Genomic DNA, 24623 nt, shown 5'->3' on the forward strand with positions numbered 1-24623 from the left:
CTGTTAAATATGCCGAACACTGACTGACCTGTATCCACTTGTAATCAATTCCAGTCAGCCCAGTTTTTCCATTTGCACCTCTGCCAAAGGCATAATGTTTTCACCCCTATGTGCTGGTGTGTCAGCAGAACATTATGGATTTTCATAAATGAGGCAGTGAGAGAGGCCTTTGACCAAGAAAATTTATTAGATAATGTTGTTGATCCAGATCAGAAACTTTCATGCTTAAACATTTGCTGTTTTAAGTCAGAGTTCTGAGTTCATTAAGAGATATAGAAGTGATTTAAATCCATCAAGTGTGAAGAAAAGCAGTATTTAAGTGTGTAGTCAAGCTTCCAGTATTGTTGTACTTAATTGGCATTATTGAATGTCACACTGATGAATGTCCTTTTTAGTCACATGAGTAACAGTTTTAATTTTGCGGTTAGTATAGACTAGAGGACGTTGAAGGACTTTTTCCTTCAGCATGCCATTGTCTATCTCCTAATCAGCCCTGTGTCCAAAAAGCGCCTCACTCTCAGGCTTAATTAATCTCAGTGATAAAAGAGCTCATCTAATGTTGCTCTTTTCTTTCATCTTTTGGGTAGCAGTAAGTTGGCAAATGCATTCAGCAGCAGTGGAAGTTTTTATCCTTCAGCGTTTAGTGTTTGGGGTCTTTTTTTAGCATTTGCAATTCTTTTTCATTTCGAGATCTGTATAATACATGTTTGTTGTTTGTGTTACATTTAAAAATGTTGATTAATTAATTCTTCTTCTGTCTTGCTAGACAAGCAAATGAGGGAGTATGGAAGAAGCAAGAAGACTTCACTAGTTCATCATCCAAGCACAACGAGGACTTGCGAAAGTTTGCAGACTTTGAAATCCCCACCATCAATGATCTTGGGGGAGGCAACAGCTTGTCCAATTGGAGCCCTCACACCAGCCTCAGCCGTGGACATGGCAACCCATCCGGCCTTCACAAGGATAATCATCCTCCTGTTCCCCACAAGGGCAAAGCTCTGGAAGAGCTTGAGCGTCGTGCTGCTGCTGACAAAGCTTTGTCCATGGAGGTCCGACTGGTAGGGATTATTTCTGTTGTTTATTTACGTGTTTTTCACCATCTGCTGTAAATACTTTGTGATGCAAACCAATAAACCAGTGAGGCATGACTATAGTTTTGTGTTCATACACTGCTCACATCCACCTCTCAACTTCACAGGCAGCAGAGCGGGACTGGGAGGAGAAGCGGGCCAGTCTAACCCAGTACAGTGCTCAGGACATCAACCGTTTGTTGGAAGAGACCCAGGCTGAACTAATGAAGGCTATTCCAGATTTGGATTTTGCTGCCAAGCAGATTAAGCCCTCCTCCAACACACCATCAACACAGACCCCCCAGAGTGGGGCAGCGACCCCAGACCACCGTGCCAACAAGCCCCAGCACAAGCTTTCTGGGAAAGAGGGAGGGTCCAGGCGTGGCTCTGGTGAGATGAGGCTCAGGCTGCATTAGTATGATAGATCAGAGTTTTGTTTCATGGCATCCATTTTTTTTTTTTTAAATGAATCTAATTTTTAATTCTTCAATAAACAATCCCTGTTATGTAATCGGTTTATTAAACTGCATGTTAAAAACATACGGTTGTGCTTACATTATAGTAATTTGGGGCTTTTAATTGTTTCTTTAAACTGTTCTTTTTCCAGGGTTGATTGATTGAAGAGTATACATCTTTAATGACTTAAAGAATTTAATTTGAATGTATTTTGACCCTCACACAGGGTCAGAATTAAATATACATACTCAGTTATATACAAACACTCCACTAATACTTGTTAATTTTCCTTTTAAAGGTTAAAAGTTGCAGTTCAACTTTATGCTTGTTGTAGCCATCAACAAGTATGTAAAGCATACCATATGGTGTAATTCTGGCTGGATATTTGGCCATCCCTCTTCAAATTTCAAATTTCAAATTCAAATTTTATTTGTCACGTACACAGTCATACACAGTACGATATGTAGTGAAATGCTTGGACAACTGCTCGTGACCTAAAGGAAAAAAAAAAGGAAAGGCTATGAATAAGATAGGAAATAAATATGAAAAATTAAAAAGGGTAAATTTAACTAGGAAGGAATAAAATATAAATTAAGGTTAAAAATGAAATAACTGTACAACACAAATTAGAATGAAGGGTAAATTTAACTGGGAAGAATAAGATAAAATATATAAATTAAAGTTGAAAATAAAATAACTGTACAACAAAATACACAATACACAATATAGAACTATATAAGAATGTATGAAGAAATCTAAATATAAATAAATATATACACAATAACAGCAGCTGTACAAGTATTAACCGGAAATGAAGAATATAGTGACCAGTGTTGTGCAAAAACAAAGTCCAGAAAGTCCAGTGTGTGTGTAAGAACTGTATGTGTGGGTCAGTACTGTGTGGTGGTGTGATTGAGAGACCGTATCGCCTGCGGGAAGAAGCTCCTCCTCAGTCTCTCTGTGTTGGTCTTCAGGGAGCGGAATCGCTTTCCTGACCTCAACAGAGAGAACAGTCTGATGTTGGGATGGCTGAGGTCCTTCACGATCTTCCTGGCCTTGGTCCAGCACCGCCTGCTGTAGATTGAGTGCAGGTCAGGGAGCTCGGAGCGGATGGTGCGCTCAGCTGACCGCACAACCCTCTGTAGAGCTCGTCTGTCCTGCATGGTGCTGTTCCCGAACCAGGTTAAGATGTTTCCCGCCAGGATGCTCTCTATGGTGCACGAGTAAAAGTTCCTGAGCACCTTGGAGGGCAGTTGGAAGTCTCTCAAGCGTCTGAGGTGGTAGAGACGCTGACGGGCCTTTTTCACCACGGTGTTGATGTGACAGGACCATGACAGGTCCTGCGTGATGTGAACTCCGAGGTATTTGAAGCTGTCCACTCTCTCCACTGGGCACTCGTTGATGACGGGGGTCTGGTAGTTCCTCTCCTGCTTAGTGCTGAAGTCCACTATCAGCTCCTTTGTCTTACTGACGTTTAGAAGGAGGTTGTTCCTCTGGCACCAGTTCTCCAGATTCCTAATCTCCTTCAGGTAGGCCGTCTCGTTGTTATCAGAGATCAGGCCCACCACGACGGTGTCGTCAGCAAACTTGATGATGGTGGTGGAGCTGGTAGTGGCCACACAGTCATATGTGTACAAAGAGTACAGCAGGGGGCTCAGAACACACCCCTGGGGGGCTCCAGTGCTGAGAGTGGTGGAGGCTGAGACATGTCCGCCCATCCTTACTGCCTGTGGTCTGCCAGTTAGGAAGTTGGAGATCCACTGACACATAGATGAGCTGAGTCCCAGATGCTCCAGCTTGGTGGTGAGTGTGGAGGGAATTATGGTGTTAAATGCAGAGCTGTAGTCTATGAAGAGCATTTTAACATAATTCCCCCTTCTAGTGTCCAAGTGAGTAAGTGATGTGTGGAGGAGATGAGAGATGGCATCGTCTGTGGAACGATTTGGACGGTAAGCGAACTGTAGTGGGTCCAGTGTGTCTGGTAGTGAAGAAATGATGAAGTCTCTGACCAGGCGTTCAAAGCACTTCATCACTACTGAGGTGAGGGCTACAGGGCGATAGTCATTGAGAGAAGCAGGGTGGGGTTTCTTCGGGACAGGAACAATGATGGACTCTTTGAAGCATGTGGGGATCACCGACTGAGATAGAGAGATGTTGAATATCTCAGTGAACACAGGAGCTGAACACCTCTTGGTAGAACTGATAGAGTTTATTTCAAATGTTTGTTTGTTTTCTTGCCACAGACCTGGCTTAAAATTTTCAATTTCCATTTCTTTGAGTTTAGAGATTTGGGAAAGCCATTCCAGAAGCTTAATGTTTTATCCACTACAAAACCAGTTTTGATGCACGTTTGAGGTCATCGTCCTGTTGGAACACCCAGTTGTCTCTAGCTGTGGATTTGTGCAATGTGCTGGTACCACTGGAAGCAAAACAGCTCCAGAGCATGATGCTACCACCACCAAGCTTTACAGTTGATACAGTGATCATATTTTTAAAAGCCTCACCTTTACTCCTCCATACATAAGCTGAATTGGATTTATTGGCATGATATTGTTTTTAAATGTGTTGTGTTAATAATGTAATAATTCTTTCTAATGACATGTTACTGTGTTTTCAGATGAGCTGACAGTACCTCGGTATCGCACAGAGAAACCCTCCAAGTCCCCTCCACCTCCACCGCCTAGACGCAGTTTCCCCTCATCTCCCGGTGTGACCACTCGCAGTGGGGAGCCACTAATTCCTGGAAAAAGCATAAAGGTAACTGAAAAAAATAGTGCATTTAACAATTCCAGTGTTTTAATTCTCAAATCTACAAGTCATCATATTAAAATTCCCCTATTGATATATTTAAGACAAAATTGCAAGCTTCTCACACCAGCTTTGGACAAGTTCTTACCCCTTTTTGTTCTTGTGGCCCTAGAAGGCTGAATCTGAAGAGACAGAGGGACAGAAACCTCACATAAAACTGAGGAGGACCGTGTCCGAAAACCCTCGTCCGTCATCAACACCTCCCACACTGGCTTCTGAAGACAAAGAGGAGGGAGAGGGGGAGAAAATTGCTGCCGAATTGGAGGTAAAGAAAACACAAGGTTAATAATATCCCCAATAGTCTGTTGTTCATTTAAAAAAAACCAAAAGGAATGTTTTTAGTATTCATGTTACGTCCACAATTTGGAGCAAGTCTTTGTGTGCACACAGGCAGACAATGTCTGTTCAGATATGCTCACCCTCATTACCACATGTTCAAGCAGCAGGTGCCATATGTCCCCAGCCCCTGGCACTGTGAGAGCCCAAAGATCACATACTGCTCACTCACACACATCATCACCCAGGGCTCACAGATCACAGCCAGACAGATGGATCCTGATAGCTGCTTGGACTGTGTTAGAGATGACCTGCTGAAACTGAATAGAGTAAAGACTCAACAGTAATTGAGTTCGATCATTCAGCTGCTGCTGTGTTTTTATTTTGCAGATAATGACAGTTTGTGACTTTCTTTTTTCCTCCTCAGCTATTTGAGAGAGCCCCACACAGGCTCTCTATGCCAGCTCCCCTTTCCCTGCTAGTTAGCCCATGCAGTATAAAAAGTTTACACCCATCCAGACTGGACCTGTGGCCCCCTGAGGCCTCAGGCTGTGAGGTAACCCTTTGGCTTACCCTGAGTTATCTACCTATTAAGTTTCCATCTCTTTACTTCTACACCTGCTACCACACACAAGAATTATTAACTACAACACCAGTTCCAAAAACTTGGGACACTATAAAATGCAAATAAAAACTAAAACTTTAAGGTAAAAATAAAAAGGAATTTGGAATTTGATGGCAGCAACATGTCTCAGAAGTTGGGACAGGGCAATGTTTGCAACTATGTAAGCTTATATATGTGGGAACTGAGTAGACTGGTTGCTTGAATATTGATGCCATGGGTCTTCTTTGTGGTATTTGTACAATATCTGAACTGCAAGCAGGCAAGTTCAGCACACGGACTCTATGAGCCTTACTGTTGAAATAAATGCAGTATCAAAGTAAGAGTGTGTGAACATTAGGTAAAAAGTGTTTAGGCTTAGATAAAAGCACATGTATATGTGTGGAATGAGGCATGTAAGAAAATGCTTTAAGTGCTCAAACTGAATAGAGCACAATAAGTAGTATTGGTGCGTTAAAAATCAGTATTACACTTTCCCGATGTGCAAACTGCTGAATCCATGGCAATAATGCACCATTATACCATCGGAGATGCAGGCTTTTGAACAAAACTCTGATAACAAGCCAGATGATTTCTCTTTTCTTTAGTCCAGAGGATCCGGCACCATGTTCTCCAAATCCAATTTCAAATTTCGATTTGTTTGACCACAGAACAGTTTTCTACTTTGCCTCAGTCGATTTTAAATTAGCTTAGGCCAAACGATAGTGGCATTTTCTTTTGGAGCATGTTCACATTTGGCTTCTTCTTTGCATCATAGAGTTTCCGCTTGTTTGCTGTGGATAGCACAGCGAACTGTATTCACAGAGAATGCCACCTGAGGGCATCCAATATTGATTTTTGGCCTTGTGCACTGAGATTTCTCCAGGTTGTCTAAATCCTTTGATGATATACTGTAAAGGCTGAGCTATATAAAGACTTTCATTTTATTTTCAGGAACATGTTCCACATTTTTTAGATCCAGGTTTATGTAGATTGGCAAACCTCAGCCCTCCTTTGTTTCTGAGAAGGTCTGCATCTCTAAGATGCTCTTTCTGGCTTTTCTTGCACCTTTTTATTTCAGGTTAAATAATTTTGAGAAAAATACATTGGTTTTATGATTTGCAAATCATTGCTTTCTGGTTTTATTTCCATTTTACAAAGCATCCACACTTTTTCGGAACTGGGGTTATAGGCTGTCTTTTGTCTAGTGTTTCTGGGCAGGAGCTATACAGAGGTTTCTGCCAATAATGCGCTGCAAACCCAAAGCAATAACTGAAAGAGTCAGGTTTGTCTGACAGTGAGTAATTTGATTCAGTTTGAGTATGTTCATTAACAATCTTTCTAATCCTTTCCATTTATACCTGTTACACAACTTTTTAGAGATGTTTATAAAAGTCATCAGTCCTTAACAGGTATTTGCACTTATTAATAATATTGTGTTTTTTTGTGCGTGAGAGTCAGTATGTAAAGAATATACACTGAGCATCCTGGTAGCATTATCTACAAAGTAGGGGTGCAACGATACACAAAATTCACGGTTCGGTTCGATACTTTGGTGTCACGGTTCGATATTTTTTCGATACAAAAAAATGTTCATGCCTTTTTAATTTGTCATTTATTAAAATTATAAATATATATTTTAACTCAAAAGTACAGTTTTTAAATTTAATGTTGCTGAAACAAAAGTAATTAAAAAAATAAATATAATCTGATTGAGGAATCACTAATCTTTGGAAAAGAGAGTTTATTACAGAGAAATGGCTCTTTCCAAAATAAAAGCTATACTATACGCTTCTTCTGGGCTATATTCTCAGCAGCATATTGTAGCGGGTCAGGGCTGTTCGGGGTTCTGTTTGTACAGTTATGTTTTGTTTATGTTGCCATAGTGACGGGTGACGCCCTCTCGCTGCGACGGTGTGTCCTTCCGGGGTCAGAGGGCGCCCTGTGTGTTGTTGTTGTTGTTGCTGTGCGGTTGCCGCGGTGAGCAGTTAGCTAGCGACAGTGTTCTTCTGCAGATGTCAATAAACGGCTGTGCTCCCTGGCTAGCTCATGGGAAGCAAGACCAAAGGACACCTCCGTCTCCTCGTTGTCTGAGCTCGCCACATTGGTGTCAGAAGTGGGATGATGGTGACACCCCATGTTCTGACCCGAGTGACTTTTCCCCCGCCGGTCGTGACCGGCCGGTGCGCCAAAAGAAGGCACCTGGACATTTACAAAGTGAAAGCAAAAAAACAAGCGCAAATTCAAACGCGATTTCAATATGTCACATATTGACAGTGGCTCACCGATGCCAATGACATAATTACCCAGCTACATTTCCGAAAGAATGCAAAAGCATTGACATATATTTTTCCTTCCTACAATAGCCCGACGGGCAGGGCAGAGATAGATTTTGGTAGCCCGACTGGAAAAATCGCTAGCCCGACGTCCCGGGGCTAGCGATTTTGCAAACCCTGTGTTACAGGCATGGCCCTTTAAGGATGAAGCCTGATGGGAAATGTATTCGGGATGTGTGTCGGGACTGCCTGGTGTGTAAGTAACGGTTAGCTACAGAAGAGACGAAAAGAAAATAAATAAAAGGAATATAATAACTCCCTCGACAGCCAGAGTTGTGTCGGCGATGCTCGCGGTGAGTAAACTGTTTCAGCCCACTGTACGCGTGTTCATGCCTTAGAGAAGAAATAAAGTTCGGTGAAGCAGTTTCCTACGCCTCCTTCGATCTTTTTGCTAGCAGAGTTGACCTGTATAGTAAGCTGTTGCCGGCTATGAGTCAGTTACGGAACCTTCAAGTAACTGCCAGAGGTTTCCTTACTACGGTTCGGGGCCGCGGATCTGGCGCGGTAACACCTGTATCTGATTGAGGAATCACTCATCTTTGGAAAAGAGAGTTTATTACAGAGAAATGGCTCATTCCAAAATAAAAGCTATACTATACGCTTCTTCTGGGCTATATTCTCAGCAGCATATTGTAGCGGGTCAGGGCTGTTCGGGGTTCTGTTTGTACAGTTATGTTTTGTTTATGTTGCCATAGTGACGGGTGACGCCCTCTCGCTGCGACGGTGTGTCCTTCCGGGGTCAGAGGGCGCCCTGTGTGTTGTTGTTGTTGTTGCTGTGCGGTTGCCGCGGTGAGCAGTTAGCTAGCGACAGTGTTCTTCTGCAGATGTCAATAAACGGCTGTGCTCCCTGGCTAGCTCATGGGAAGCAAGACCAAAGGACACCTCCGTCTCCTCGTTGTCTGAGCTCGCCACATTGGTGTCAGAAGTGGGATGATGGTGACACCCCATGTTCTGACCCGAGTGACTTTTCCCCCGCCGGTCGTGACCGGCCGGTGCGCCAAAAGAAGGCACCTGGACATTTGCAGGACTTTGTGTGGGGTAATGGGGTCGTCGGGGACGACTGACCCCTTAGGTGGGGGCTATGCAGCGGGTCAGCGCTGTTCGGGGTTCTGTTTGTACAGTTATGTTTTGTTTATGTTGCCATAGTGACGGGTGACGCCTTCTCGCTGCCACGATGTGTCTTTCCGGGGTCAGAGGGCGCTCTGTGTGTTTTTGTTGCTGTGCGGTTGCTGCGCTGAGCAGTTAGCTAGCGGCAGTGTTCTTCTGCAGATGTCAATAAACGGCTGTGCTCCCTGGCTAGCTCACGGGAAGCAAGACCAAACGATATCTCCGTCTCCTCCTTGTCTGAGCTCGCCACAATATTAAACATATCAGGTCCCCATAAGGAGAATCATGTGCTAACGGCTGTCTAAATGACTCGGGTAAAGTTTGTAGCATGCATGCTTGTTGTTTTTGTCTGCTTCCACTTGTCTTTGCACTAGGATGATGTCGGCGTAAATGTGCAGTCATATTCGTTGTGTTCCCACTAGTGCTGTCAGCGTTAATCTCGTTGAAATGACGTTAACGCCACAACACGGCAAATCTCCGTTAACGAGCTACCCCTGCGTGGGGCTAGACGGCCAACACGTTAACGAGCTAACTGCGCTAACACACTAGTTCCCACCCATGTAATTGAGCATTGCGTGGCACATCCAACATACTGTTTTACTTTAGTCCATGACGCGCTTACCTTCAGGGTCATACATCACATGAAAACCAAAATAATTCCAAACGCCAGATCTGAATGAGGGTGGGGGAGGTTCAATTTGCCATGTTGCAAGGAGAGCTTAACTTCTGTCTCGCTAGCTTGCCCTGCGCTCTTCCTTCTGACGATGCTGTCTGTGTTGAACGCTCAGTGGATCTGCGCTCGACAGTGCAGCCTAGGCGGAGTAGTCGAACGCAGATTCACTGAGCGCTCAACACAGACAGCATCGTCAGAAGGAAAGTTGATAAAATAAATTACAAATTTTGTATTGTTCGATACATATGCGTACCGAACCGAAAGCACTGTATCGAACGGTTCAATATCAATACGAGTATCGTTGCACCCCTACTACAAAGGTATTAGATACAATGTGATAATATTTCTTTCATGCTCTCTGATGTGCTTGGGTGTTTTTAATGCCATGGTTTGTAATCTCACTTGAAGTTTGTGCTTGGAGTGTGTTTAAATTGAAAACTCAAGTGCTTTCTTCATTTATAGGCAGGGCACATGTCTCCTGTCCCCCACATCGTGTTGACAGATTGCTGTCCTGCTTCGCTCACAAACTCAGAGGATCCTGTCAGAGATTTGGGGAATGACCTTGTGGAGGGGACTCAATCACAAGATTGGACTGGTCATCATTCAGTCGGCAAGACTATAATTTCAAGGGGAAAGCATTCAGGGGGATTTGAAAGTCCTCCACAGCGAGAACAGTGTTCGGATAGTGAATTCAAACAGGAAGTTGCCCTGCTGGTGACAGATCTGGGCATGAGAGTGGTGTCTCCTCTTGAAGCCCAAGAGCTCAGTGAGACTAAAGGAGATGTTCTTCACACTCTAATCATCTCACCGCAGACTAAGGAACTGTCTGAAACTCAGCTGAGTCACCGGCCTCTGCTAGTGCTCTTCAGGGTACAAAAAACTGTCAAAGAGGCCTACGAACTACTGTATTCCCTTGTGGCATCATTCGAATTAAAATTCTCCCATGCCCCAGACCAGCAGATGCCTCTAGCTGAGGCTCTCAGAAGCGGCATAGAGACAGGGGCTAGCATGCTGACATTTCACCACAAACCTGAAATTAGGTTAATGCCTGAGCTGAGCTCAGTAAGCAGTACTCTTAACTCTAATGGGTCAACTAGGTCTGCGGACACTCAGAGGAGAATGACAGAAGATGTCCGACGCACCACCTACAAGAGGCTGGACAGCTTGGAGGAGACTATTCGAGAGCTGGAAAACACATTGATAGAGATCAGTGGTCATGCTACTAGAGAGCAGCTCTACAGTCAGACAATCATCAACAGTAGCCCTGTACCGACGACTGGTAGTCCAACTGAGGCGAAGAAGCCGCCACTCCCACCCAAGCCATCCGCCTCGAGTCCATCATCAATCCAGGTTTTTGCTTACACCTCCTGTGTCCATTCCTGCTCTGAAGCAGCATCCTCTTTTTTTCTTCACTTCTTCTCTGTGGATGGCAGTTGGAAATTCACTTTCCAGCTTCTGATGTCTGCTCCCTGATTAAATCGGCATGCGACTGTATTTGAAATCGAAACCGTGCAGAGGGGACAGACAGCAGACTTCCTACCTACTTGTCTGTTCTGTGATTAGTGCTGGGGCTGCTCTCCTGCTGAGCTCAGAGTTGTTAATTGTTTTTTATTGATCTGTCCCGGTATCTCCTATCTGTCTGAGTCTAGCTAATTTTGCCTTTTGTTACACCAAGAGGCAATAAAAAATAAATGCATTTTCCTCTTCTCCTTTTCTGCTCTTTACTGGTTAGTACGATCTAATTCATTTAATTTCTTATCTTAGTTCTGCCCTGAAATCCAACTTTCTTTTCCTCACTAATCGTCTTAAGCACAAAGCAGTACAACTGCGGTTGTACTTTATTAAAAGGTAGCGCGAGGACATATTTACATTAAGCTGTATCTTCCATCATCCAGCATCATTTTGTTGTAAATTATGTTCTTTTTGCAGCAGCTGTTTTGACGTGTCATTGCAAGCTAAACAGACACATTATTAATGAGTTTAAGAATCTGTACATAGGCCAGGTCCTGGTATTGTTCATGTTGGCCTACTTAAATGCCCTGCTGTGACAAGTCAGAATGGCAGAGTGGCTATGCTTACATGGAGCCTAATATTTCTATTCTGTGAATGTTCACTTTAAAAGACCAAACACAATAGAAGTTCCCCATATGAACACCTCAAGCGCAATAAACAGGACGAGGCTTTTTAATGAGCTCAATTTAATTGCTGCCCTTTCAAATCATTTCAATGCAAGGAATGAAGAGTAACACATTTACAGCAACTTCTGCCCTAAACAGATGTGAGAAATCCTTTCTCGGGGAGCTATTCAGACATGCGTCACAGATAAAAGAGCCACTGACAAATGCAGATGCAGCACTTTTGCGACATTGTTTTGATTAAGTGCGTATTCATCCATCCACATAAATTTACAACGCTTGTAAACAGCTGACCCAAAATGTTTAATCATAAGGACATAAACAGACATTTAAACTGTTTAGCTGCTTTCAAATAACGAGGTAAAACTACAAAGAGAAAATTCGATCTAATAAGTTTAAAAAACAAAAGATTTCTTACCAAAGGCTAGTATCATGTCTAATATACTTCACATTAATATGTACTGACTATGTGCTGAACTCTATTACCAGATGTTGTCAGTGGCCTGGCTTTAGCTCACCTCCAGCTGACCGCTACACAACAAAAGATTAGTAATTATCAAAAGCATTCCTGTGTCAGCTGCCACTCGTCTGAGAGGTCTTGACAGCTTGCGTAGCACTCCCTGTTACTCTGATTGTAGCCTACCACTCAGGCCAGGGCTGCAATACTTGACAGTCACACTGTCATGGTGAGTTTTAGCCCTCTGATGTAGAGCCAGAAAGCACTCCCATGGGCACGGCTGCGGATTACAGAGTCTTCACACATTATTTCATCACTCCAACTTCAACCACGTTCATCATTTCAACATGACCCTTCTTCCAACTCTTGTCCAACATTTGCTGGCACACTTACCAAATTCACACTGACAAGAAATCTACTTTCAGAACCCATTAGAGTTTAGTTTTTAATTAGCACATCAAACAACAAGTTTACTTGCAAATTTTATGATCTAATTTTAAAATTCTGCTTCTCGTTAAAAAAGGATTTGGCGCAGAAGGAAGGTGGTTACAAGTCTTTCTTCTCTGATTTAATGTAGTAGGGGTAACTGACTATTTGATATTAGGGTTAATCTTTTGTTAGTTTTCCTTTTAGCTAATGTCTCTGTGTGCAGATGAGGCACAGTTGGATGGAAATTTGACTGGATATGTATTTGTTTTCCTGTGTATTAGAGAGAGTCAATAGAGTAACTCAGCAGGAAAGATCATTAAGCACGCTGCCTCGTGGATCCTGTGGTGAGGCTAAGCTACGCAACGTCAGTTTTGATGCCGCATTTCTATATTCTGGTCTTTGTCATCTTCTGCTGATAGATAGTGAAACTCTGTGAAGTGGATAGTTCCATTTTATACCAACTATAAGCTGAGGTCTTAAAAACCTTATTAGTCTCAAGAGAAAGACTTGATAAAGGCTGGACTCAAACTCTGTAGTAAGTAGATGTGTGTCTGAGGCTTAAATCGAATACACTGTAGAGGGGAAGTGAAATCTACAGACATCTGATGTGTGACAAAGTGTTATTAATGGTTCTCCTCTGTTCTTCTCTTGTTTATTCTATTCTTAGGGAGGAACTATTTCAGGTAGCGGGAAGTTTCTCCACTCCTCGGCTGCCTCCAAACTGAAGCACCTGCAACAAAACAGCACAGAAAAGACTAAAAGTGGCAAAAGAGAGGACTTCATGAAGGTCCAGGGCCAGCAACAGGTACAATTTGCCTTTGTTTTGCGCTGTTGAGGCCAAAACGCACTTGATCTGGCAGAGTCTGTGCATGATCCCTAAGATGGACAAGTTAGCTTTTAGGTATAACCATCTTAAGCACTTAATGAAGGCATATAACAAAATTGAGATATAAAAAACATGAAAATTACAATAATGATCATTATTGAATCGTACTGCCTTTATGCCCACAGAGTCACTGCAGTTGAAACTGTCAGAGGTTCAAAGAGAAATATGAAACTATCATTCTTAGTAAAATGCAACTGAAATATATAAAATCAAAGGTTTATTTATTGAAGTATGTAATTATTAGGGAAAAATGCCATATATACTGAATGTATACCAATAAAGTACATTTAATTTGACCAGATTCTGTTAAATTTCCTCTTTTACATTATACTTATGTAGTCATATCAGCATTTTGGGCATAAATATTTTTTGGAGTGCAAAAATTGGGCCTACCAAAAATCAAGATAGAAAGGATAGTATTGATTTTGTTCTGTATTTAAGCAAATATAATTGCTTTCTTCCTCAAATAGAGACATATTTTGCGTTAATGTTTACGCCACCTCCCCAACAACTTCAGCAAGCCTTCGTTCAGAGTTATTTTCTCGAAAGCAAGTGTGTGTGCATCCATTCACGTAATCCACTCTGCACCAGATCAAGATTAAATGGGCCTTAACTACCACTCTTCACTGCCACTGGATCCTTTCTGTGCCCCGCAGAACCACTGTCACTTTTCAGCGTGATACATTCCTCGCCCTCTGTGTATTACAGTCTGTGTAACATTCAAGATGCAAACTTAGCAGACAGCAGAAGCGATGAATTGAATTCAAAGCCAGTTTTGCCATAAACCTTTTAATGTCACATTATTGTGACAGGCTCATCATCACAGGAATGCTCAATTGGATCAAAGGATTTTCTGCAGGCACTGTCCCACAGAGAGATGCGTGTCACACAGGTTAGAGTGATGAAGGATTAGCACTTTAATTACCTAAGCAGTGTTTCATGTCTGAAAGTCTTAAGTGGCTTCTAATTATATAATTTAAACCTATTAAAGTGTTGTTATGTATTAGCATTATGGGCGTGCTTGCATCTTTAACAGGTCTTCACTTCTGTTTTTTTCTGAACTCTGACAGAAAATTGGGTATGAAGAAACTCTTAAAAGCGCTTGAGTTTAATTTATAAAACTTCATAAACTCTCTCTCTAAGTATTTGTTGTTATGCATATGCCTGACAGCTGGCTTTTCATTCTTTTTTCAGTCTCTAATATGCTGGCATTTTAGAGGTTTAAAGTACAGCAAAAGACTGGACATAAGGATGCTAGATGGCCTCTAGAGGCAAGGAAATTGAACTGTTGGAGCATGTCGGTCAAGTAAAGCCAAGAGAAGATTTTTACAGCATGCCGGTGCACAGGAGGGGAAAAAGGCTTAATGTCAATGTAATTTGAAAAATAACCGAAGCAGTGAAGTGCACCTAAACCTTCATAACCCACAGAATTTGACAGAGCATTCAGACACAAATTCAGTCTTAAAGATTGAAAAATGAATGCGTTAGGCAGACAGCCAGAGACTTGAGACATGGAGGGGTTTGGTTGCCTCATACTGAGAGAAGATTGAGAAGAATCTCTACAGAGCCATGTAATAATCACCCCTTGAGTCACTGGCAATCACCGATTATTCATTATGAAGAGGGCAGTTCTCTTTCCACCATAAAGTCTTTCAGGTTTCCTCTTCTTTATGTCTTTTTCTTCCCCTTTCCGCTTTCTCTACTCTGCAATTTATGCATGCTGGCCCTTTCTCCGTTTCACTCTTCCTCTGTCAGTCTCGCTCATTCCCCGAGATTTGGAAGCTGAGTGGATGCCTACACTTGTGTAATGAAAGCAAAATTAATCCCATTATTTCAATATGACACTCACAGGCAGCACAGTCTCTTTGTCCACAAACTTCAAAACAGTCATTGTGAAAAGATGCTGTACGAGTGAAAGCGCTATCCTCCGAGGGACGGTAGACACTCAAAGCTAATTGTCGGCGTGGGAAGTCGGTGCCAAGCAGTTAAGGGTAGCAGCATACCACAACTGTGTGATGAATAACAAAGAGGAACAAATAACCAGCTGGTTTAGTGTAGGAGAATAAAGAGTCAGCTGTGGTAGGCGCTATAACAGCCAATAACTCTATTTTGTATTATTTTTAACGATGAGGGACTACTAGTCCCTTTGTACATTTCCAGGTGTTGTATAAAGACAAGTGAAAAACAATTATTCAATGCAAAAGTGCACTTGATATAATAATTGGCCACTTTATTAAATTGATGTTAAAATGTTGGTAGGCCTCCATTTTTAAAAATGCTGCCATAGTTTGTTAGCTGCTTTAAGGCTAAAGAGGTTAGTTGGTCAGATACTTGTCCTAAATATCCTAATATTCATTAATGGTGGCGATCCTCATGGATGAACATTTACAAACGGGCTTGCGTAAATGTGCAAACTGGCAGTTTGACAACAGTTTTGATGCACAGTTAACAATCATTGAGGAAATAAACACTGGCTACTTGTAATCTGGACCTCTACTACTGGTCACAAAGTAGCTCTATCGTGAAAGTTGTGCATACATCTGCACTCTTACCTCCCTATCTGCTCGGTTTCCTTCATAAACATTGTCGAGCATTCTTCTTCATCTACCTAGCAGAGCCAAAATTTCCATCTATTCTTCCGTCTATTTTCTTCATGCAGTTCAGGGTTGCAGGGGTGTTGGAGCCTCTCTCAGCTGTCATCGGGAGAGAGGTGATGTAGTCCCTGAACATGTCACCAGTCTACTTGAAAGCTAACACAGAGCGACAGACAGCCATTAATATTTACACCTTTGGCCAATTTAGAAACACTTATTAACCTGCTTGTTTTAGACCGTGGGAGGAAGCTGCCAGGGGGAAATTTAGCACAAAAATGGACTTTTTATCTTTGTTGTGACCCCTTGCTCTTGTTATGCACTGTGACAATCCCTATAAGTGAGGTTACCATTACCAGTTCATGCTGCAATGTGGAAAAATTGCATATGGATTTTTTGCATGTACAGTGTAGTGTACCTCGCGTAGTTTACAACCATAACAAAATAACTCTCAACCAAATTTCATTGCTTAAAAAACAGCTACTTGAAAGTGTTTTGGGGTTTTTTGTATTTTTGTCATTGTAATAATGTAATCAGTAAACAAGGCAGCATGGTGGTGCAGTGGTTAGCATTGTTGCCTCACAGCAAGAAGGTTCTAGGGTTCCACTGCCCATTCTGTGTAGCGATTGCATGTTCTCCCCTTGGTTTCTTAGGTTCTATGTATACAGAAGAAAATAGATGGATGGATATCAGTGCAACACAGTTTTTGCTCTACTTGCTGTCAGACTGTGTTTACTGTAAAAGGTCTGATATAACAGCAACAAAAATATAAAAGAAGAGTTCAAATTGGTGAATAATTGCATTAAGGCTATACTAGTGATACTTATCTGTCTGTCTGAATGTCCTTGCATCATTAACTCTATACATATTTTTGAAATCTTTTTATGTCAAATGAAAATGGTGCAGAACCTGATAATTTAGTTTAAAGATGGATGGGGCAAAATCTATCTACTAAATCATTTTAAATTCAGTATAATGAAACAGCTGAGCAAAGACTAGGCAGGAAAAAACATGCTGATTATCTGCTGCTCATCTCATCAAATTATCAAGGCGGCTGGCTGATTTGCATACTGCCTTTAAGAGCTAATTAAGAACTTTTGCCTAATCCACATTTTACTTTACCTGGTATCTTTTTTTAAACCCCTCAGTGACATCTGGCGTGTCATCTTTCTGAAGAGAAATTCGACTTGCAGCTGCTAAGCAAAAACAAAAATATGATGTATTCTTTAATTTTATGAAACCTTAAAGCTTAGCTGATATTTTTGAACTGTGTAAAATGTGGCAATGACTACAGTTAATCACAGTGCTTCCCATCAACATTTCACCACCAAACTCACTGCTAATTTTTAAAAAATATTGTTGTTTTAACAATCAGATGTGCCCAGCTTGGGTGATCTCGCTCCTTGGCACCGAACTCAAGGTAAAATGGGCTATTCTCTTAAACATCTGCTGTTCGTAGCTCCCTAAATGGTCCCAAACTTTTACCTCTCCTTCCATTTCCCCTTGGTGTTTTTAGATTGTTCTCTTTTGTCTCTTCTTGCCAAACCGTAATGACATTTCTGGGGCATTTTAAATAGGGTCCAAACCAAAGGAACGAGGACAGCACTTCAGAGTCTCCTGATGGTCTGCTGTCCCCTGCTCCAGCTACTACACGAATAGACCAAACTATCTGAATACATTTAAATATCTTTACCGCACAATGACACTTTCCTCCAGATTGCATGAAAGGCAGCTGGTGTTCATTCACTCGTCATGACTAAAAGCCAGCTGGAAGGATAGTTTATTATTTTTAAGATAAAACGAGACCACTTTTTCGTTAAACGCGGGTCCTGCCGTTTCAAGAAAAAATACTGATTGAACATTGCGGCATTTCAATCACCATAAATTAGAATTATGGGGTAGGGATAAAGTTGGCCAGTCAGATTTTCGTAATGGACTTGCTACACCTTACCACAGTATAAAATGTAGCTTTATTCCCCCTGGAGAATTAGTTTCTTTTTTAGATTTAATTCTAGCGTTATCTATGTGTATTTGCAGGTGTTAAAATTAACAGAGCTTTTCTGATAGCGCCTCGTGCCGCTGTACTCGGGCTGCTTGCTCAATAAAGCTATACTGAGACATACTTAGACCATTTCAGGCATGAGGATCCTTCAAATCAATGTGTTGGATAAGAACAGACAGTTCAAAGCCACAATTTCTCTCCGTTTGCTTTGGCACAGATCAAGGAAGGCATGACAATGTGAATCACTTTCACGCTGCAAAACCCTATTTCCATTTCCCATTTGGGCACTTATTACTTCTGGCAGTAAAGCAGGCTAGTTAAAGGTGTTGGGCATGAGTTGGGGTTAGTAGGGGACTATCCATGGAGGTTATCATTTGGCAGGCAGGTCTGAGTGCGTGAGATGAAGGGGTGCTCTCCTGTACTCGCAGATCAGGAAAAAATGCGTCCACCAGGCTTGAGAAGAGTTCCTTGAGCAGAAGGAACAGCCCGGCTCTCTGGGAACGGTTGGCAGCCCAGGATCTGGAGCTGCAACAGAGCAGATGAAAGCCTCCCAGCAGTGCAGTCTAGACTAGCACACCTGCTGTCTTTTCAAGCAGAACTAATTCCCGTAAACCCAAAACAAACAGAATAAAACTTTTATAGCCACAGAAATCAACTTTTCTCCTGTTGCTTCATCTGAAAAGTACAAAAATACATTTTTTGCCATATATTAAAAAATGAGTATTTACTTTTTTAAATGGATTTGCACATGAAACACAGAAACTGTTCTCTCAGATGTAGTCTGCTTAACAAAGACGGACAAATACATGTTGTAAACGTATTGCTCACAAGTCTCAATCTACTGTTGAAACAGTGCCATCTAGTGTCTCATTTCTGCATTACACAAAAGGACTGAAAGTGAATGTGTACATTTTTAATGAGTCAACATTAATAAAACAAGTGTCAAAATAAAGGTGGTCAACAGTGTCATTTGCCCACTTTCACTGTTGCACCTTCTCAGTGGTATCAGTGATTTTGTTTATCACGTGTAGATGGCAGCCTGTGTCGTGGCTTGCATCACACAATCTGATATCAACCTGAATAACAATTTCCTGTGTTTTTTTTCCTGTTCTGTTTTCACTCCCCTCCCCTTCACTACATGTTTCTTCTGACACTTGTTCCTGCGGTGCAACCTCACCTACCCCGTCACCCCGTGTGAACCTGTGCTGCCCTGCACCTTCTGGCCTGCCCATCTACCCTACCTATACCCTACCTATAAAACCTGCAGCAGTGAGCAACCTGTCCGTGTCCAGCATCTTCAGTTTCCTTCTTCTCCTGTTCACCTGACTCCAGAGATACACACAACCATCTGCTCCCTGTACCTTATCAACTACTTTCATATCCCCAATGTTTACTCTGATATATGGTCTGACACCCAGTCTGTGTAAGCGCGTGTGTGTGCGTGTGCAAGCATGCTTGCGCAGAAATGTTTGAGTGTAATAGTAAGGGAAGGTGCTGCAGGGCACAGTACCCAACCACAACCAATTTTAAGACTTTCATTTTTCATGCTTTTTCCCTTCGACCCCTGAAAACCTCATCTCTTTACATTCCTCCTCTGCTCCCTCCTGTCTTCTGTGTCCCTATTCTACCTGAAGGCGAAAGGGACCTACAGCACCAGTGGCAGCATTGAGCCATACCTCTCTGGTATCAAAATGGGCATTTTTTCAGGCCGAGTGGCCTCTCCTGCGGCAGCATTTGTTCCTGGTCTGAGGAAGTACCCCCAGGAGGGGGCGATGCCTGCACTTACAGCCTCCTCAAGCCAAGCAAAGGCCCTCTTGGCAAGCCTATCTGCTTCCGGCCTGAGCGCTGAGGCCTTGCTGCTTTCCTCCGCCCTTCGTCATCACCGCCTCCTACGTGAGCAGCGAGCCTCCTCCCTGCCCCTGCCCAGCAGCCAATCCTCCTCCCCTACTCCAACTGCTACCTCCTCCTCTTCATCCTCGCCAAGCACCCCGACTCCATCCCTATCTCCCTCCTCTCCCACCTTTGGTTCCTTTGCCTTCTCCTCTGGAGTTCTCAAGCCCAGCAGGCGTAGCCTCGACAGCTCCAGCCTCAACAGGTCCAAGGATGGTGGCAACAAGCCTGTGAAAAAGGACCTTTACCCTGGCAACAAGTGATGAATAGGAGGAGGATAAGGACTTTGGATACAGTTCTCAACCACAACCATCACATCATGAACCATAAAGATGAACTAGCTGCATTATGGAACAATATTCTTTATATTCCAGTTCTTATAAGATTTTTTAATTTTTCTTTTCTTGTTTTTTCTGCTTCCTTTTATTGCACAGTCTACCACAGTGTAAATGGAGTCACAGTTTTCTTCATGGACAAGTGTCCTACTCTGATCCAGTACCTTAGATCTACTGCAGTTCTCCCACAAAGTCATTCTGTCACCTTCCCAGATAGAGAGTGCACAAACAGGCCTCCCCTCCCACCAGCTACCTGCTATAAGCTGATGTGGTCTGGCTGTATTTGCTGACAGCACCATTCTCACATACATACTCTCAGTGGGTTGTTAGTGGCATAGTTGAAATATCTAGATGGTGACTTTGATCATATAGAAAAAAAAGAGCTGCAATAATCACCAAGTGAGTTCAGTAGTTGTGTGTGTTCAGGATAGTAATGTTTTGACTTACCTGCATCACCTGACAGAATGTGATTCCACTCGGAAAACAAAAAAAAAAAAAAATTCAAAAAATCAGAAGGTGGCCATGGTGATGAACGAGGTTTCAAGCTGTTTAGTGTTAAAAGGGCATTTGTGGCTTTTTTTTAAATCGCCTGTTTTAAACTCTAAACTGGTGCTATGTTTTCCCCTCTGTTTGTACAAACTGAGCTTACACAATTGTCCTCCCCCTCCTGTCTCGGAGTCAGCTTTAATTTAATTTTGCATTTTAATCTAGATTTACAACCCTACAAACGAAATACTTGCATCAGCAATTAGGGACATTTAAAGTAGATGTCTAATTGGAAAACTGGAAACTGCAGCACATTCACAAGAATGCAAAGAAGGCAGCAGTCCTGAAATAGCACAAGTCTTTTTAAAGAAACGACAAAGAGGCACGGTTACGCAAACAGAAGGGAAAAGTGCAAACGATGAATTGTATTCAAATGTTGGTTTTCATATGTGTGTATTAACTAGTTAATTATGACAATCAGGATGTTTCCACAGTAGCATCTTCTAGGTTGCTCTGGCATTGCAGAGCCTGACATCACAACCCATCCCAAAGACTTAAGCACACACACTGATGAACAACACACAAATACACAGTCTCTCTCTCACACACACACTTGAAAAAGCAACCTGTACAGCACAGACTCACTTATTTTTTTCTTTCAGCCAACCTCATGTGAATAATCATCGTAGGTCACATCTGTTTCACCACTTATAAAGAGCACTCTGGTAAATTATGCTATATTAATCTGATCTCACCAGATCTACACTGATAGATTCTTTCTCTTGGGATACTTGAGTTCAAAATTAATCACATCAAACTTTAGGCCTTATTGTAAAATATAACACATTCTGTAAACGAGCAGATGACACAAAAAGCCTAAAAGTGAGTCTTACAAACCAAGAGCGACACGAGAGGAAAGTATTGAAATCTAAAGCAAGCACAGTTGACTCTCAAACACAAAATCCCCAATTAACGAGAATTAACTTTGTAATTCTTTTTAATTATGACAAGCACAAAGGATGAAGCATTCGCATATACATTTGATATGCTACACATTAGATTCCAAGTATTGCTTTGGTTATATTACCTGCATTTTGAGTCATGAAACTTTTATGAATGAAGGCCTTCAGTGTTTCTCAATGATAGAAACTCAAGTTGGGATTATTTTCAAGCACATCAAAGGTGTGTCAGTGTGAACCCTGCACGAGGAACCTCTTTGGAAGCTGCCTGTCCTGCGTGTTTGCCTTGAGGCAGCCTGCTGGGGATGTGAAGTAGCTGAATGGACCGTAACCGACAAAGTGATTCTTCTCAGTGATTCTCCAGCATGACTGTGTGAAATCGATGCTTTGTGGCATTGAGGTTTAAAACATGTGAAAAGGGGCTCATGTCAAAGAGTAGGCAGCTTTAGGAGAGGGGATTAGTTTGGGGACATGTGTTTGAAGGATACTTTAATAAGGCCGGCTTTAACTCGTCCTGTATCCATTGAGAGCGCTTGTGAAATAAAAGACCCAAAGAGATGAGAGGAAGGGTCTGACAGCCAGAGGGCACTTCTTTCCCTGCCCTCTTCACTTTGCATTCTTTGGTGTGAAGGATCTCTGAAAGTCAAAAGTGCTCAGCTGATGTTATCCAAGAACAAAGTTTGACAAGCTTCAATTATGAACAATGTGTGCAATATATAATTAGCGCTCTTGCAATTTTACCAAGGCAGTGCTCTTTGCCTTTGACATACTCCTGCCTGCTTATCTACAAGGACCTGTAACCATGTTTTTCCCAGTGCCTCTAAGACGTTGCTCCTGCCAGAATCCCCCAAATGATCTTGTATTACAGTAGTAGATCAGCAGCAATGACAGAATAACCCTTTTACCCAAAGAAGAAGCTGCGAGAGCTGGTTTGTTCCCATTTTTCGCAGATAAAAGAAAACGGCACTTGAAATGCAGTGTGTCAGGTTGCAGCAGTGGCATTTGACTAAACAATCCCCAGCTCTAACAGTGTGCACAACTGCAAGCTCGCAGCACAGCGAATTAAGTCTCACCCCTGGGTGCTCTGTAGCTCTGCCAGGCAGGTTCAAGCCCCGGGTTTCATATTGAGTGAAGTCAAATGAAAGAAATTCACTTACTCATGCTGTTCCACACTCAAATCCATAACTCTCCAAGTTAAATTTGCTGCATTTGCGTCTGGTGAGCAATGGGGAGGAAGCATGCACGCTTGGCTGCTTTCCCCTAAGTAAAGTCTGAAATGAAACCCTCCCAGAATTGCGTGACAGTGCTCTCTGGACTTTTTTTTTTTTCTTCAAGACAAGTGTTAGCGGGCTGTGATTTCAACATGGCTGGAGGTTTAGAGGGCATGTCGAAAAAAACTCACAGTGGATGCCTCTGGCAATCAGAAAAACTCAAACTTGAAATGAAACATACAAGAAATATACATATATAAATATATCTAAGTGAGATGTTTGTGTATGATAATATAATTGTGAAGAAAATGTGATATATATATATATATATATATATAAATATATATATATATAGGCCTAGATTAAATTATATACTGTAAAATGTCATCATATCTTCTGTTTTATATATTAGTGATCATTTTGTACAGATTTTTCTTTTTTTAATTCATTGAGAGATATTGCATTTCACACTGAGATTATTTATTCATATGCAGAACATTTTTATATTTGTTTAAAATCTCTGTATAGATAAGAGTTAGCCTCTGTAATATACTCTGAAGTTAGTTCATTTTTAAATTCTAAATTTTTCTTTACGAACACCAAGTTAGATTTTATGTAATTTTAATTTGTAAAGAAAACACACACACACACACACACAAAAAAAAAAAAAAGCTTTTCCCTGAAAATACTCGTCCAGCTCGTGTACACCTTTGCCTCTTTATGTGAAAGGTCACTTTAAGATATAAGAGGCTGGACCGGTGCCTGTGTGTTGGGCTTATTTTGCTACTGTTGTTTTATTTTGGGAAGGGTACTTTTTTCTGTAACTGCGATCAGTTTCTGTTTTATTTTTAATTTTGTTTTTTCGTTTCTCCCCATTCTGTGTCGTGATGATTGACCTGGTATTAATGATACTGGAGATGGTCGGAAACAGATGTAGTAACTGTGAGTTTGTGGGCCTGAAAGCGTCATACAAGGCCTTGCTGCTTTGGAAAAAAAAGGAATATTACTTGGCTTTAATTTATCTCTGTGTCATGCTTGGCTGTGAACAGGGATGGCAGGAATGTGGATCCTCAGCGCAGACAGATTCAGGCAGGTGGAAGTTCATTTTTGTTGCTTATATTGCTCCACCTGTTCCTCTGAGTGGCTTTACATAGCAGTTATGCTAAACCATAAATGTAAAAAAACCAGAAAGTTGGATTAATAAGGAAATTATGTGGAGTTTTATGAATTTAACCTTTTATCTTTTCTTTTGCCATTGTATCTTTTTTTTTTAAATATAATGAATCTACATTCTATAGTATGTATATGAGATTTTTACATGAATGTGTGGATGTTCCAAACTCTTGGCATCAAAAGTAGAAAAACAAAATTGACTTGTAAATAGGCCAAGTCATTCCTAGCGAGTTCAACAAATTGTTATGTCCAAAAGAAGATGTTTAAATAATAAACTATGACGATGGGTACAAAGGTATATACAAAACAATGCATGTATAGTCTCAAGCAATCGCACGGTGATTTTAAAAAAAATATGTTGTCTACATGTTTTCTCAGAAATGTGAGAATAAAGCAGAGAAGGATTCTATGTTATAGGTTTACAAACATGAAGGATGAGACATTATTTTGGTATGTGTGACACGGGCATGTTCAGTCTTACTGTGACGTTATGTGACAATGATGATAGTGGCTGAGAGTGCGAAAAGGAGTCAGGAATGCTTGAACGCACCCCAACCAGAGAAGTCACCAGTGATGGTGTCCTCTTTCCACAGAGTAACTCTCCCATTTGTAGAGTAGTGTGATATAAGAACAAAAATAATACAGAAAATAGATCTATGATATAATGATACATAAATTTAAAAGCCTACTGATACTGGAGATACTAATTTATCAGTGTGGATGCCATGATATTCTGTGAGAA

The 24623-nt window shown here is 41.6% G+C and overlaps 1 protein-coding gene across 1 annotated transcript in view; it reads left to right on the forward strand.

The window, feature by feature from the left end:
* The window catches only part of srcin1a (SRC kinase signaling inhibitor 1a), a 114776-nt gene extending 94734 nt beyond the window's left edge, over positions 1–20042 (forward strand). The window contains exons 15-21 of the mRNA XM_085454676.1: positions 767–1058; positions 1199–1460; positions 4144–4283; positions 4447–4599; positions 9790–10677; positions 13016–13153; positions 19462–20042. Of these exons, the coding sequence (XP_085310802.1) occupies positions 767–1058; positions 1199–1460; positions 4144–4283; positions 4447–4599; positions 9790–10677; positions 13016–13153; positions 19462–19980 (2392 nt within the window). The 3' untranslated portion in view covers positions 19981–20042. The remainder of the gene's footprint in view (positions 1–766; positions 1059–1198; positions 1461–4143; positions 4284–4446; positions 4600–9789; positions 10678–13015; positions 13154–19461) is intronic.
* The last annotated feature ends 4581 nt before the right edge of the window (positions 20043–24623 follow it).

The sequence above is a fragment of the Copadichromis virginalis genome, linkage group LG4 (genome assembly GCF_057382275.1).
Source record: "Copadichromis virginalis isolate Kocher_CV1m ecotype Utaka linkage group LG4, C_Virginalis_male_GT1.1, whole genome shotgun sequence".
NCBI classification, from domain to species: Eukaryota; Metazoa; Chordata; class Actinopteri; order Cichliformes; family Cichlidae; genus Copadichromis; species Copadichromis virginalis.